At 48.3% G+C, this 15,942-nt stretch overlaps 1 protein-coding gene across 1 annotated transcript in view; it reads left to right on the forward strand.

Moving 5' to 3' along the window:
* The first annotated feature begins 4,344 nt into the window (after positions 1-4,344).
* Positions 4,345-15,942, forward strand: part of LOC149372076 (uncharacterized) — a 32,430-nt gene continuing 20,832 nt past the window's right edge. Inside the window, exon 1 of the mRNA XM_089585687.1 lies at positions 4,345-4,664. Within this exon, the coding sequence (XP_089441813.1) occupies positions 4,653-4,664 (12 nt within the window). The 5' untranslated portion in view covers positions 4,345-4,652. The remainder of the gene's footprint in view (positions 4,665-15,942) is intronic.

Consider the following 15,942-nt stretch of genomic DNA (forward strand, 5'->3'; position numbering starts at 1 on the left):
GAACGTCCGCCCCATATCCGTCACATCATGCTTAGGCAAGCTCATGGAGCACGTCATCCTCAACAGACTACAAAGCTACGCGGAAGACAACGACCTCATCTGCTATAACATGGTAGGCTTCAGGGCACACCTCTCGACGCAGGACGTCATGGTCCAACTGTCAAAGAACATGCTATAGACTCGGCAAGCGGAGTAGGGACAAAGATGATCTTGGGACTAGACCTCAAGAAATCCTTCGACAACGACTCGCATGAGGCGATCCTCTCCAATTTTTCCGGCCTCAGTCCGGGTGCCTTAGCAATCGACTATGTCAAATATTTTCTCTACAATCTGACAGTCGAGCTCCATCTCAGGGGACTCAGATCCGCCTCTGCGTGCCTCTGTTGCCCAGAGGCACGCCTAAAAGGGTCCGTCCTTTGGCCGTTGACTGCCTAATCCTCTAGGCGTAGATGACGGCCCTCGGGCTACCCGGAAACACCTCCACTCCTTGCGCTAGGAGTTCACCGTAGGCGAGCTCATGGAAGCACACACCACTATTGAGTTGTACAGACTCTGGAACACCAAGGCGAGCAGACGCGTGCTGGCTAACTTGGGCATCAACGCCGAATCGATAGCGCACGGCCCCAGATTGTTACCCTTTGCACATACGAAAACTGGTTATGTTTAGACCCTTGCCTGCAAGCACACAATACGAACAACGTGAAGGCAAAATAAAGGCAATGGCGAAAGCCCTACACGCCAAATACAAAGACTGGCGAGGAGTGCTATACGTAGACGCAGCCGATTACGGAACGAGGGATCACCCGTTTGCGATTTGCGCCACGCATGGATGCACTCGCTAAAGTGGTCGCATCGGCAACAATACACACCAGACGCTTCGAAACCGCAGAGGAAGCAGCCATGGCCATGACCTTCGCCAGCACAGACGCTGACGTAATCATCAGCGACTCCAAATCAGCCATACGTAACTTTGCAAGTGGCCGGGTTTCATCCCCCGCTGTCAGAATTCTAGAAGGATTTCAACCCGACACACATACTGCGGAGATAGACCTGATCGGGGTGCCGGCCCCAATCGGAATCGCCGAGAACGAAGCTGCTCACAATCACATACACGCTCGAGGTTTTGTCGGCCGAGCAGTGGGTATATCAAACTCGGATGTAGCGAACGAGTGTCCGACCTCTTTTTATGACATCACCCTGTACTACCGCCACGCTAGACTAAGCATGCTGCCACCGCGCACGTCGCTAACCAAAGATCAAGAAATATTCTGGTGCAGACTCCAGACTTACTCGCATCCCTGCCCGCAGGTATATGCGCGCATATTCCCCAATCAAGTCAGTCCGCACCGCAAACTCTGCGGAGACCTAGCTACCCCAGATCGCATATTATGGGACTGCCCAGAGGATCTCCCTCCTTCAGATCGCGTGGCTTCTCCCTCACTCACACCATGGACAGAGGTGTTGCTCAGCTCAGACCCGACCGCGCAAGTGAGGGCTACCGAGCGAGTGGAAAAGGTCGCCGCCAGCCATCAACTGAGGGCCATCTGGCACAACTCACTACCCACTAATCTCACCCTTTTTGCGGATGAATGAATCTTTTTTAACTCACTCACTAGAAGCAGGACATGGAACGCGTGACTCCGCGCTCAGTAGTGGGACGCATAACCGCGGAGCCGTTGCGCAGGGCAGCAGGTATTCGATAGGAAAAGGCCATCGCTGTACATACAGACACGTTACTGCTGTAGTTGCTGAGAAAGTTGCACTTACAGCAGTACTCATGGGATGTTTGACGAGGTCCAAACATCTAGGACGCCAGCACTGAACCACTGCAGTTGTTGCTGGAGCACTGAGGCCATGTGCAATGAGTTACTGCAGGAGATCGGTATTCGGAATCAACATCAAGTGTCATCTCGAAACGAAGACAGTGCCCTGGTTGTTGTGCAACCACAGATCATATGTGCTTCACCCAGATCAAGTGCGATGGCATCGATGTGGTTCTGATGACGGTGCATACATTAGGCTTTATGCAACAAGGAAGCAGATAAAGAAATTTCTCTCTAGCTATCTCGTTACGTACAGTGTTGGCGCTGAAACGCCCTTCGACGACAACTCAAAGGGAAGAGTTGAGCCAGTGATCATAACGAGGTGTATCAACGCGGAAATTTCAAAAGCGGAAATCCAGTGGTTCAGCAAATACCCGAAGAAAGCCTATAAAGTAACAATTAGCACAACGGACTTAGTGCGACAACACGACAAACCAGAGTAAACAACCACGCCTTCACTAGGGGAGTCGACTTTAAAACTACCAAATATGTCTTCTAGTTCAATATGCACAGTCTGTTAGTCTCAGCACTAGAAACCGAACATGACGAGAGCAACAACAACATCGAGAGGAAGGAGGAATAAAGAATACTCAAAATGAAGAAACCGCGTTGTTGTATTCACACTGACAGTCGTCGTCGTGAGTATCATGCAGAATTCTCTCGCACTTCATAGGCAACCTCCGTAGTGGTTTCTGCAACATTTGTTTTTGGTTTGAATTGTTTGTTTAATTTACGGGGGTTTAACGGCTTAAAGCGCCTTAGGCTATGAGGGATGCAGCAGTGGAGGGCTCCGGAAATTTAGGTCTCCTGGGATTTTTTAATGTGCGCTGACATCGCACAGTACCCGGGCCTCAAGAATTTCGCCTCCATCGAAATTCGACCGCTCCGGCAGGATCGAACCCGCATCTTTCGGATCAGCAGCCGAGCGCCATAACTAATGAGCCACCACGGCGCCATTTCTTTAATTGTGAGAGCATATTTTTTTGCATAAAGTAGTGTTTTAACAATGCAGATATAGGTACACGTCGGATCGAGGCCAATGCTGGGGCCCCCGAGATCCAATCTTCTACATCCGGCGGTCGAGCTGGGGCCGATGCTCATCGAATTAGGTGTTTTTCCCGGAGGGCTTGCAAGGAGAGGCAAGTTGAGGTTAGGTGTTCTGTATCCACATTGCACTCAGAAGCGGGGCAGAAGGAAGTCGTGGTGCAGGTCCAGGCCCTGTTGTAGGAGAACATCGTGTACGGTGGGGCTCATAGTAGAACAGGTCCGCTCGTGAGTATCACAGAGGAGTGATAACATGTAGCCCATGTGCAATACTCGAACGGTAATACGCCTTAAAGTGAGTTGTAGTTCGACAGCTGAACTAAGTATGAGGTGAAAGCAAAAGCAGGTACCAACTACAGTACCATCTTCTCGAGCTCGATTGTGCGTTCTGAGAATGATGCAACCTTAGTAGGCTGTTTCGATTGCAAGATTTATCTGTGCAACTAGAAAGCAAAGCACCCAAAATTAAAAATAACGCTCAGGAGAACATCGCATCCCTGTTCGAAAGCAATTTCACCCTCATCCCCCACTTGTTTTGAATTCACAGACGGGGACTGACCTGTTGGAGGGGGAGGACTTATGGAGTGGCTACCATCGAGGAGCTCAGCAGCATGGGACATCGCTATTTGAGCGGAGGAGGAGTGGAGCGAACGATCCTTCAGTAAAGTCCGGTGCCTCCGGGTCCCATGATTATCGATCCTTGGCCTGAAACAGTGAGTTGATATATCGTGTTTATCTGTGTGATATATCGTGTTATGAGGCTTCTGGCGTCAATTTCCAAAGCACTGTTTAACGACGTCAACCACTGCTAAACATGAGAGGGCTGCTCGCTTCTTAACTCGAAGAATCACCTGTCATGCAGGCACGACTTAAAAAAATAGAAAAAAAAATTATAAGCGACAGTCGTGCTTCTGGCGACATGCCTCTCGACGCACCGGGGCGCGCCAGCAACCGCTACTCGTTTACCTGATTGCGCATGCAGTTTTCGTAGCGCGCGGCTTTGTACGCGTGACGCCCGAGCCCCATCCCGGAACGGGAATTAACCCAGCCGTGGCTGGGCGATGACACACACACCGACGTCCGCATCGCGCAAGCTGTGCCTTCCGACAAGCGCTCGGGAGCGCTCAGGCGCCGGCACGGCACTGCAGGTGCGCACAGCTATAGTAGACGACGGCGGAGCGAGTTTTCTTCGCGCCCGTTCGTTTATTTTTTTCTTCTCTCTACTTTTCGGCGGCTGCCACTCAGCAGCAGCACAGCCGGCATCCCAAACACGAAGCCGATGCCCCGAGGAGCGGCGTCGGCGGCCGCGAGAGGGGGCCGGGCCCGGCAGACAAGGAAACAAGGTCATGACTACTCCTCCTCTCTGGCCGAGCCCGCCCGTCGTATAAAATCTAGAACAAGTTCAGGGTGAAATAGTTGCTGGCTTGGCATTGATCCTCGTGGATGCGGCGCCCGACCTGCGAGCCAAAACGACGACTCGCACCCAGACGACGCCGCCGCCGAGCACCACAGGCGAGCCCCATAGCGCGCGGGCGCATCACCGTCCGCCACCGATCCGCCTCCTTCGGTTTGAACGTGTGCCGCCGCTGCTGAAGTGACCATCGGACGTTCTGCCCGGTCGTGCTTGGGAGCGGGTTTTCGGTTGCGCCGGCTCCTGATTCGTTTGTGTCACCCGCCGTACTCGCGGACGCTCTGCTGTGCGCTACGCCGCCGGACTCGGGTGGACTACGATACTGGCCTTGACTGTGTTGTGAAACGACCAGTGGAACCATCATCGTTGCCAGGATGTTGCCAGCCGTGAGTAAAGCACGACATACGTCGTCTTCACTTGGTTAGGTGCTTACAGGCTGCGATGAGGACTGCGTGTGGGTATTGGAACGAGTGGAGTAGACCTTCGTTACAGTGCAGTCGGCCGACGTGGCGAAGTATATCAATAGGAGCGGTATTTCGATAGAGTGGGACTGCTACGAATGCGCGGGGATCGTTAAGCTTCTCTGAATGGGTCCTAATATACAGGCATTGCCCATTTGTTAATGAGAGGGGGCTCTGTACAACTCGGGCGTTGTTCCTCTCAACTGTCTGCTTCACCAATTTACTCTTTGCCCGGCAATGTGAAGAAAAGAGAAATTCGCGATGAAATTTGTGAACTTTCAGCATTTCGTCGTTACTTTCCCGTAAATTGCAGCAAGGTAGATATGTTGTGAAATTAATATTTAAATCAGGTAAAATGAGCGATTTGGACTGGTTTTTATTTATTTCATTTGTAGAATACTGGGCATCTTAAACAATCCAAGCAGGAGGGCGTAAAGTGCACAAAACAGCAAAGAACAAAACGTAGAGCAAAACTTCGCGAATGTCTCACAACAGTAAAGCTGCGCACAGATTCTCGAGCTAGTACACTATAGCTCCATCACCTAATGACGTAGAAGCATACGTCACCTGAAAGTTTAGCTTGGTTTGATGGTGGGGTTAGCTTTGGTAGTGAGTGGTCTTTCAGGACAGCTAATACTTCGCTCAAGTAAATACGTTGGGAGATGCGACTTGTGCAATACGGCGAGGATGCGATATGTTTCTACCACCATGAACGAACACTGTTTGCAATCGCGCAGTGTGTATCGCACGTGACACTCCGGCCATTACGAGGTTAAATTCGTGGGCTTCCTCAACTTTTTTACAGCTGTCGACCAGGGGCATGTATTTGAGCGTACTTTAACGTTTCAGTGAAAGCGCCCACATTTTGAAAAAAAAAAAAATGAAGAAAAAAACATCCAAAGAAGTAAAGGTTCCTCAAGAAACGGTTTCATGGAGATGTGGATAGGCGGAAGGATCTGTGAGCGATAAATGAGGCATTCACAATTGTTTTTTTTTCTTTTTCCCGCAGAGAGAGGAGGGTGCGAGCTAAAGAACTTGTCTAGGATGAGTGTCGCATACGGCTAGAAAAACCTTGTTTGGAAGCCTCGTGACACGAGACCGTTCCGATGGGAAGGATTTTATCGTTGATTAGTTTATGAATGGATACTATCCCAAACATCAGCAACCACGGCATATTTCTACAATGGATATGCACAGGTATTATAATTAAATCTGGCTCAGCGGTATACAGTGGTATGCCTGAGAGCACACGGGGAACCTTCAGGTTGTGTTGGCGTTCACTTCTGAGACTAAATTGTGTCTGACGCGTCTCGGAATCCGGCTTAGTCTTCAGCTGCGGTCCCATCAAGCTCGCAGGTGCAGGCTGTGTTGCATGAATATATGAGTGCGTTAAGTGCGTTAAACAACTAGGAGAACGACGTTTTAGAAAAGAAAGTCATTGGAGATCGGGCTATCTCTCCGCGCTTAGTTGCAGCTCGTTTTGAGACAGCCTTTGCATTTAATGAACTTTACACAAAAATAAATAAATAAAGAGCGAGCGGAGGGATAGAAGAAGAATCTTAGGAAATAACTAAAGTGCTACTGATAAAACGAAGGTAATTTACGAAATGAGCACCTCCGTCCTCCTATGCGTGGGTCATATGCGCCGAAGCAAAATATGACAACAAAAATAAAGAAGCAATTGCTTTTCTCTTAATAAAAGATATGGCATGTGAGGTTCAACTTCCTAAAGCGACGCGTGAGCTGTGAGGTACGCTGCAGTGGAGGACTCCAGATTAATTCAGACCAATGGGGATTGTTACGTGCACTGACATCGCACAGCACACGGATGTTATGTGAGTGTCACCTCCATTGAAGCGTGGTCGCCGGGCCGGATTTAGACCCGCGTCCCGGAGATCAGCAACCGACTGCTCTAACCACTGAGCCACCACGGCAGATCCTTATCAAAGATAACCTTGAGTGCTGCTGTTTCTCATTGACGCTTGCAAATTGGCCCTTTTAGCAAGTAAGAAACAAAACTTCTGCATGAAAGCATTGCTCGCCCCGCTGTAATGCCCTGCAGCTAACATTTGTAGGAGAATACCCGTGCAGATACGTTGGTAGTAGAATTTGCGCAAACTGTCGTCGTTAGGCGCGAATCCCTGCGAACGACGAAGTTCAATGTCCGGGTCTGTTTAAATGAAAGTCAAAAGTAAAAATAGCTAGCTATTCGTTCATAACGGTAAGAGGAACTATCGCTAAGCCTTGAAAAGGCAGTAAACTTGATTTCTGTGCATATTCGGCGATATATATTAAATTTCCTGGTACCGAGCATGGCCTAAAGAAAAGCTAAAAGCAGCCAAATATTTTGCTTATTAGTTCACAGCTACTTATGCAGCTTTTAATAAAAACCACGTTTTCAGACACTTATGCGATCCTTTGGGATACCTACCTTTGTTTTGGCTTATACGCAATATTGCGTCTCCATTGCACTCGCGCGTCAAACGCTGTTAGCGTAGCCTCAGTCGATCTGAAGAGCTTCCAAGTCTTCACCTTTCCATGCAATCCTCGTCAAACGCTACTTTTTTAAGAGTCGGACGCTACTTTTAACACTGCGTGCCGAAATAACTAAAAACTTCGTTACGACGGTGTTACGTAATAAACAAGAGAGCAAAGAAACGCAAATGACACGGTGGTCTATTTGCGCAACGTAATGAGGTCACTCTGCCGCCCAAACTCGCCGGGGGAGGAAAACACGGCGCAAAACGCTTCGACCTCTTTTGTATGCAGCCGGCGTCGCGCGCGCTGAGGCCCGTCGATAAGGGCGGAATGCGGAATACCTGCTCAACCTGCTAAGCACTTGAACCAAGCACCGAGGCTGTTCAACACCGCTGTATCGTCACAGCTCTTAAGACATCCAAAAAGGTGGTCTGAATGGGACGAACATCTGAATGGCTGGTTGGCTGGTTTATTAGGTTTAACGTCCCAAAGAGACTCAGACTACGAGGGACGCCGTAGTGGAGAGCTCCGAATGATTTCGATCACCTGGGGTTCTTTAACGTGCACTGACATCACGCAGTACACGGGCCTCTAAAATGTCACCTCCATCGAAACAACGTTTGACAAAATGTCACTGTCGGTTTTGAGTTTACCGTGTGTGCAAAATGAGGACCGGGGTGAAAGCATGCTTTCATCTGGATACCTTATAAAGAAACCGTAGTAAATGCTGCCGCTGCGTTTTGGCGAACCAGCCCAAGAGTTACAGCTGACTATTGAAGAATTTATTTGCCCCAGTGTTGAACAATTCAAGGCCTTTGCAATTGTTGCGGATAAATTTTCAGCTTCGTAGGGGCACATAGAGCGGTATGTGCTTTTCTTTTATCTGTTCCGCATACATCCCGAACGAAGCGGCAATTTTTGGTTTTGGTGGGAGATGGAGTCAACAGTAGACGTCGCTAAGGGTCGGGTGACGGCTAGTGGTGCCTACCGCAGCCTGGAGAGCAAGTGATTCGGTATTACAGCCCTATCGCTAATTCACATTTTACAGCTCAGAGCATGTACAGTCGGCGAAGGCGTTGTGAGCTTCTGCATCAATGCGTGCTGAGCACAGTGACCACACATAGACGACGTGCGCACGGGGGTGTTCGAGGAGGATTCTTAATGTTCAACTTAGAAGCGAAGTCCCTCCAACAACACTAAATTTCTGCTTAACCGTGTTTTTGTTTGTGGTAAGTTAGAAGGAATGTTTCTAGGTGTTAAAACCCCATCTGACGAAAATGTATTGCTGAGGGATCTTCTGCGTCGTCCTTTTCAGTTCGGCTCCAAAATTTTTTCTGAGGGACTGGTCATTGTAGTGGTCATGCAGGAGCAAACATTTTTTTTTACAAAACATGTAAGCGAACTGCGGACCTTGGAATTATCTTAATGAGGCACCGCATGTCAAATTCATCTAAACTGGCGCGTTAGTCTACAATGAGATTAGTCTTTCAAGCAATCCAAGCGGATAAAATTGGAATCCATGGGATAGACCTTAACGAGATAAACTGCAATGCCTGGGGAATCGCAATGTTGCGTGCTAGATGTTCAAGTATACAAGCGAGGCTTCTCATAACATATTGACACCCACTTGAACACAACTTGCATGACTAATTTGCAGCGATCTCAATGCTTTTCATCACGTCGGAGCGAGCTGAGTGCTGGATACATTCAGTTTAATTCTACATTCACAATATTTGCACACGTCTATCTCTGACATGTACTTCAGGGGGTTAGAAGGAAAAAGGACGCACAGAGGAGAGGTCACTATAAACAGAGAGAGGGCGCGCTGTGCTGTCTCGCCGCATTCAGAGCAATTAGTGATAAGATGCTAACGAAAACAGTACGTTTAAAGAACTTTTTATTAAGTGTAGAGAGATCACGTAAGCCCTGTAATTTAGACTAGAGAAAAATACTCACATACATCGCTTCCTCAGATAAATAATTATTTGCTGAGGTTGAGCCTATTGTGAAGTTGTACTATTGTACCTCTCAGGAGCGTACAGTAGTTGCACTTTTTAAAGTTGAAGACATAAACTGTTTTTTTTTTGCAGTATTTTGTTCAGCAGGCTTAGCTAAAGTCATGCACTGATTGCGCAGATGAAACCCTCGAGAAATGACGAGTGTGGCCCAAATGCCCGAGTAGGTGCAAAGAGAGCCACTCCTCAAAAAAGAAATTAGGCTATATTTACGCTGTCACTTTGTAAATCATTAGCTCGGAGAAATTTCGGTATACAGAGAGGTAGCGCGCAGCGCCTCATGGTGTCTACGATGCCTCAAATCACTCCGTATATCCGCGTCGTGACGTCACTGCTGCGTCATGCCTCATCGCTTTTCATTAGTTCATACAGTGTATAGCAGCGCCTCTACACGCGCGTATGGAAATTTGTTCCCACTATCCGTTTAAAGGTATGACGTCAGTTATGACGTAAGCCTTGGCTGTAGCGCTTCATGACTGGTTCCATAGAAAAAAAAGAGGGTGGGAGGGGGAGGATGGACGTCTCTAGCGATTCGAGCGCAAGTAAAGATGGAAATGAAGAGAGAGAAAGAGAAAGCGGATGGCGGCTGGTGGCCTGACCCGAAATACGCGGTTTCGATCCCGGCCGCGGCGTTAGAATTTCGAGATGGAGGCGAAATTCTATATGTCTGTGTACTGTGCGATGCCAGTGCACGTTAAAGAACCCCAGGTGGTCGAAATTTCCTAAGCCCTTCACTACGGCGTCCCTCATAGCTCGAGTCGCATTGGGACGTTAAACCCCCTTAACCAAAACCTTTTTAAAGGTCGTTGTTTGCTGAGTTTTGCCGAGTACCTGGAACATGTGAACAGTCCTTACTGAAAATCCCAATGAAATTTTCGGAAGGGTAGAGAAGAAATGTTTCGTCTATCACTAACAAGATGAATCAAAATTGGTTGCCTGTTTCGGATTCATGCAGTTCCAACATTCTAGCACGGTGGGTCTCAAATCCCCTTGTTAATACTCTTGAGGGGTCTGATACCCTTCGAGGCCCACCTCATTTTAAGCCCTGCGAGGACGCGCCCAAGTGCTGTGCAACGCCAGTGCACGTTAGAAAACCCGTTGTGGTCTAAATTATTACGGAGCCCTCCGCTACGGCCCTTCTTCATCTGTTCCCTGTTTAGCTCTCTGCTTCATCCCATCCCCTCAAGGAGCGAATGAGGTGACCATCGTGAAGTGGGACAGTTACTGTGTCTTTCCATTCATTGAAATTAATTTTTCTCCGCAGCTCCATCCTGTGGTGGCGCAGCTAACCTGTGTAAAGTCACCCAGTGAGTTTAAACCCGTGCTGCGTGCAGCGCCCCTGGTGTACGGTATGCAAACTACTGTCTACGGGTTCGAAGCGGCTACCCGCGTTTTTCATGAAAAGCCTTCCATCAACAGCTTTCGCTGTAAAAAAAAAAAAAAAATCACTTATGTCTCTTAAAGCGATTCTGACATTCTGAGAAGCCGCAGGGCTGCGAGGCGGTCTGGTGGCGTGTGCATGACGTCAGGCGTTACTGATTGCCTGCTTTCGTATGCAGACATTAAAATTTGTTGTCTGGCACCAGTGTTCAACTCCTCGAAAAAAAAAAGCACCGTTGTGCGTGTGCTGCAGTAGGGAACCTATGAATATTTTTAGTAATTTTAGGCACACTGCGCTAAGAAACGCGCTTTTACGAGAGAAGTACACCGCGCATGACCTGAGCTCTAATTTCGTCCCGTGCCCGCAGACGCAGCGCTATAAACTATCTACTAGCCCGTCAGACAGTCTTACAATGCCGTCAAACGAACAGAAGCTTTGCGAACATAGGAATTCTTCGTAGTGTCTTGTAAAAATTTGGCTTAAGAGACACGATAAAGATAGCCAGAGCTTATGAAAATTGTTTTTCATTACATTTCGGGGACATACTTATGCGATGCATAATTGGCGCAGTAAAATCCACTTGTAATACGACACAAACTAGTTCATGCTTTTTTGGATATCACTTTTAATTTTGAGCCAACCGCTCAATATTGTAAGACACTGTTATGGACATTTTGATAGGAATGGTCTAACATTCCGGTGCGTAGACAAACCTTGCTTTTGAACCTTGTCCGCCACTCGCACAGAGTAGCTCCCTTATAAAAATGGTCTATAGAGAGTCTATAGTCTTCTTATAGACTCTGTTGGCTTCCTATAGATATTTCTTTTACAGACAAAAATCTACTAAAAGTGTATGGCGATAAATCTGTAGATTGTCTATAGACTGCCCATAGCAATTGTATTGCTTATAGACTGTTCTCTAGGATTTGTCTATAGAGATTCTATAGACTTTATAGAAAGAAGTCTATAGACTGTCTAAAAAATTTTCTGAGGGGGAGTAAGGCTGTCATAGACAACCAATGGGGTAGGCTTTTGACTATAAACAGCAGAAAACTACGAACGTAACGAGGAGGGATTTGCGGATTCAGTGATTGCAATGGTGAAATCTTAAGATAAGACAAAACTTGCATTCCTAAATAACTCCCTGTTGAAAAAAAAAATGCACTTGCCCAGAATTTGTGGGTGTGAACGTAGAAATTTCATAACGTACTTACAATAGACACCGGTTTCATGAACAGAAGTGGAGTCGGCCTGAGCGCGCTCATTTAAACACATACAGTGCCTGGCTTCGCAACCATTGCGCCGGGCTAAACATCACCTTCGTGATAATTGCAAGGTGTTACGCAGTTGACTGTCGCTAATACGAAGTATCTTAACTCGAACTTCCGATAATATGAACTGACGCTGTGGTTCTGTCTGCATCGAGTGCATTAAAAAGGCTCCCCTTTGTTGACTCTGCGAACAGATTTTTGACCAACTTCAACTTCGAATTATCGAGACTTAAAAGTGCTAGCTTACTGGTTTATTTCAGATATTCTCCGCCTCACGTTTGGTTTCTGGAAAACTGAGAGCAGGCTCATCATTTTAAATCATGCTTCTATATATTGCGAATCCCTTCCAGTTTATCTAAAAAAAAAAAAAAAACAGGGGGAACGCTTTAGCTCCGCCTTTGAAGGTATGACGCGACAGCGGTTCCTCTTGCCCACGTAGACACGTTACACACTGTTTCCTCTTTCACAATCATTATGTGAAAGGCTACACGACGAACATATAAAGCACCACTTTAGCCAAGCCCTACGAACGTGCTTGCGTGTGCGCTCTGAACAGCTTTCCTCTAGCACAAAGAGAGCACGCTAGAGGCCTGCTTCATCTCTTTTTACTCCCCTATAGGCGTATTCGTGTTTAGAGTGTAGAGTGTCTGACTCCCAACCGAAGGTTCAGGAGATACAGCGATGGGTCTGCTGCGTAGAAGCGTGAGAGGCGATACTAGTGATGTGAGTCGTCGCCTCCTACATGTTTATATGAGGGTGAGGAAGCAGACGGTGGCTGACGACCCGAGCGCTTGGCGCGTTGCTCACGGTTACTACCATCGCTGAAGATCCGATGTGCCACTGGTGTGACTTGCGCCATCTATGGGATACTGTTATAACAGACACTTTTTCGACCAATCCGGATTTTTAGGTAACAATAGGAACGCCAACTGTAACGCCGAGGCCGGCTTTTCTGAACAACGAAGCCCTCAGGCTGTCGCGTGAAAAAAACATAGTTAGAAACCACTCAGCGCAAGAAATTGCTGAAGGCGATCGCGAAAATGTAGTGCCGTGAAGGCGAACCTCGGCACGCTCTCCACTGCCAGCGAAAGTATTCGTGAACGAATTGCGTGTAGAGGCATTGACGACCGCTGTCGCCTTTGGCGCACCTCGGGGTTTATGCACGCCATAAAGCCGGTCAGTAGAAGAAAGCAGGCCTTGAGCTTCGCGGTGTTAACCACCCTCACCGTGAACAAACAACGCGCGCGCGTTTTCTCGGTGACCCATTAGCTCGAGCGGCTTCGCAAAGTATCACTAAGTCCGAGCTGTCGAAGCCCACACCGCCGCGGGCGGACGCCTCTAATGGCTCGCTATTATACGCAAGAGGCACGTCGAACAAGGTTAAAGACCGCGTCTTTTATTGCGCCTCTTTTATTTTTTTGCATGTGCGTGTACTGGCCCACACGCAACCGCGCCTTCGACGAGAAAAAGCCGTAACGCGAGGGATTGTGATGGAAAGGTGACAGAGGGTGCGTGAGTGGCTAGCCCATTGCTTGAGACAGCAGGAATCTCGCTACACTTGAGGCAGTTAGCTCTTGCGCGATCAGTGAAGATTCCGAAAACTTTAGCGATGCAAGTTGTTTTTCTCGATGTGTTTTAAAAGCAAAAAAAAAAAAATGACAGTGGTTTAGATCTGGTTAAACATGGAGGATTGCAAAAGCAACGAGGAGAGAGAGAGAGAGGCGATGGAGAGAGCGCGGCAGCGGCGGCGGCCCCGGCACGCTACAGCGCATGCTCATCTGGCGAGCGCGGAAGCGGCACCTCTGAGTCGCGCAGCGACGGCGGCGGCGAGCCAACTGTGCGCCGTGCGACGTCACTGCTCTTCAAGCATGCGCAGTATGGCCTTTCGTCAGCTCCGCGAAATGTCTCGGCGACTGGCGTAGCGCAGCTTTTGCAACAAAGAGCTTTATTTTTTAACCAACAATCCCCAGCAGTAGTTTTTCCGAGCTCGTCTTGTTTCTCACTTGTCAAGCCATTTCCTCATCCCGTTAGGAACCGCGATTATTCCGCGCGCGCGCGGCGCGCTCTGCCGTGCAATCGCCGGAGGCGCCACTCTGACCGTCTTTAATTGCAGTCCAAATAGGAACGAGCCCGTGCGCAACAGGCCGCTCTATCTGTTTACTTGTTCCTCGCTGCCTCCCAGAGGCCGGGCGGCGGAGGAGGCCGTCTTCCAAAATGAGGCTAACACGCGACCGGGGGAAGCGCTCGGGAGCCCTCGCCGGCCGGCGGCTGCCTTCCACGGCACAGCTTCTTTTTCGTTCCCTTCCCCCTTTTTGCACCGGCGTTCGTTGAGAAAAACCGGCGAAAATAAGATCGCTCGGTGCATCGTCATCAGCGGTGCGGCTGTTGCCGCTGCCGGGGCCTCAATTGACCCCTTTCGGAGCTGGATTATGTGTGCCGTAGCCATTCCAGAGGGGAAAAAGGCAGAACCAGAAAAAAAAAAAAAAAACTAAACACCACAGGTACACACATAGCCGCGACGATAAGAAACGTGACGCTAGAGATAGCGATATTGACCGCACGAAACGGGTAACTTGCAGATAAGGCAAACAGATTAATAGCCGATGCGGCGGTTACGCGGGATTCTGCTAAAAATGATGACTCGCGCCTTAGCCTACAAGCCGGGAACGTGCGCGGTCTATGCGGGAGGTCGTTTATATAGCGCAGGCAAAACGAAAGAGCGCCGGTGTTGCCTTCGTCGTTCTGTTTGTATTCAAGCTCTGGAAGAAAAAAAAAAATAATGGGAACTTGAGGTAGCTGCGTCCAGCTTTCAACGCTCACGTACAGGAATATTTTCGCATTGCTGGAGCCCAAATCGAGCCCGAAATCGCGCAGTCGGCTGCAGGTCGTGGTAAAACTCGTTAACCCTGGTGACCACCCGAGACGGGCGCATGCCGTGGGAATATGCGTGCGGGACATAGTTTGCGGTCCGCTCCTTTTTTTTCAAACGTCAGCCGTAGTAAGCCCGTAAGGGACTCCGCACACAAAGACTCGATGGTTTGGCAGCCTGTACGTGCTCAGTCGCCAGAATGCGATGATACCGGGAAGAGACGTCACATAACCTGAATTCGTGACAGCTAAATGTGACGTGTGCGAAGCTCTTCACAAGTCTATCACCTTCTTGCAAGAATCTAAAGGCGCAGACGAACGCTAAGAGGGGGAGTGGGAACGTTTAATAAAACGAAACCAGCAGAGCGGCAACGGGATCACGTGACGGTGAGCAGACCCAGCTGAGCATATTCTCATCAACGTGAGGCTTTGGCGAGAACTGGTGTGATTAGAAAACGGAGGCGAGGCGAGGAGGGGGGCAGGGGGGCATTTCAACTTTGCAAGCCCTGTATTTATGTATTTATTTGTGCCTCACAGGCTCCGAAGAGCATTGGGTGAGTGGGACATATCGAAAAATTAATATGCAGAAGGAAAAAAACCATAATAATGGCACAACGAACGCGGTATAAAGGAAATACACGAAAGGAACACGAAACTGATACAAAACGAAGTTAAAATAACCTCAAACATCATCATTTTTCATTTTTTTTTATTCCAACATCAACATTACAGATGCTGAGGGCCGTGAACAAAAAGTCTCTAGCTGGGCTTGACGGGGTTCACGGCCCCTAAAAATCATGGCATTGGCAACAAAACTAGAATACAAACACAACGCATCAGACATGGGAGGATGTGGCACAAAATCAGGACATAAGCAAAACAATTACAACATTAGTAGAGTGTTTAATGAAGTATACAATGTACGGTGCAATACAGAAAAAGGTAGAAAGTGCAATTATTGTGGCTATGATATATTTACAAAAAAAAAAACAGTATTGTGGCTATGAAACAACTCGTTTGTTTAGAAGCGACGGGAGCATATTACGTAGCATCTGGTATCCATAGTTAGTGCGTGCTCGAGGTATTTCCCACAGTTCAGTACTGCGGGTATTCAGTGTTTTTCGTTTAGGTGTGAGGTTTGCTATGCCGCCTAAAATGTTTTTATTCTGTTTAATTCCGTTAGAATAACG

This window comes from Amblyomma mixtum, chromosome 1, assembly GCF_055824585.1.
Source record: "Amblyomma mixtum isolate Tamu chromosome 1, ASM5582458v1, whole genome shotgun sequence".
Taxonomy (NCBI): Eukaryota; Metazoa; Arthropoda; class Arachnida; order Ixodida; family Ixodidae; genus Amblyomma; species Amblyomma mixtum.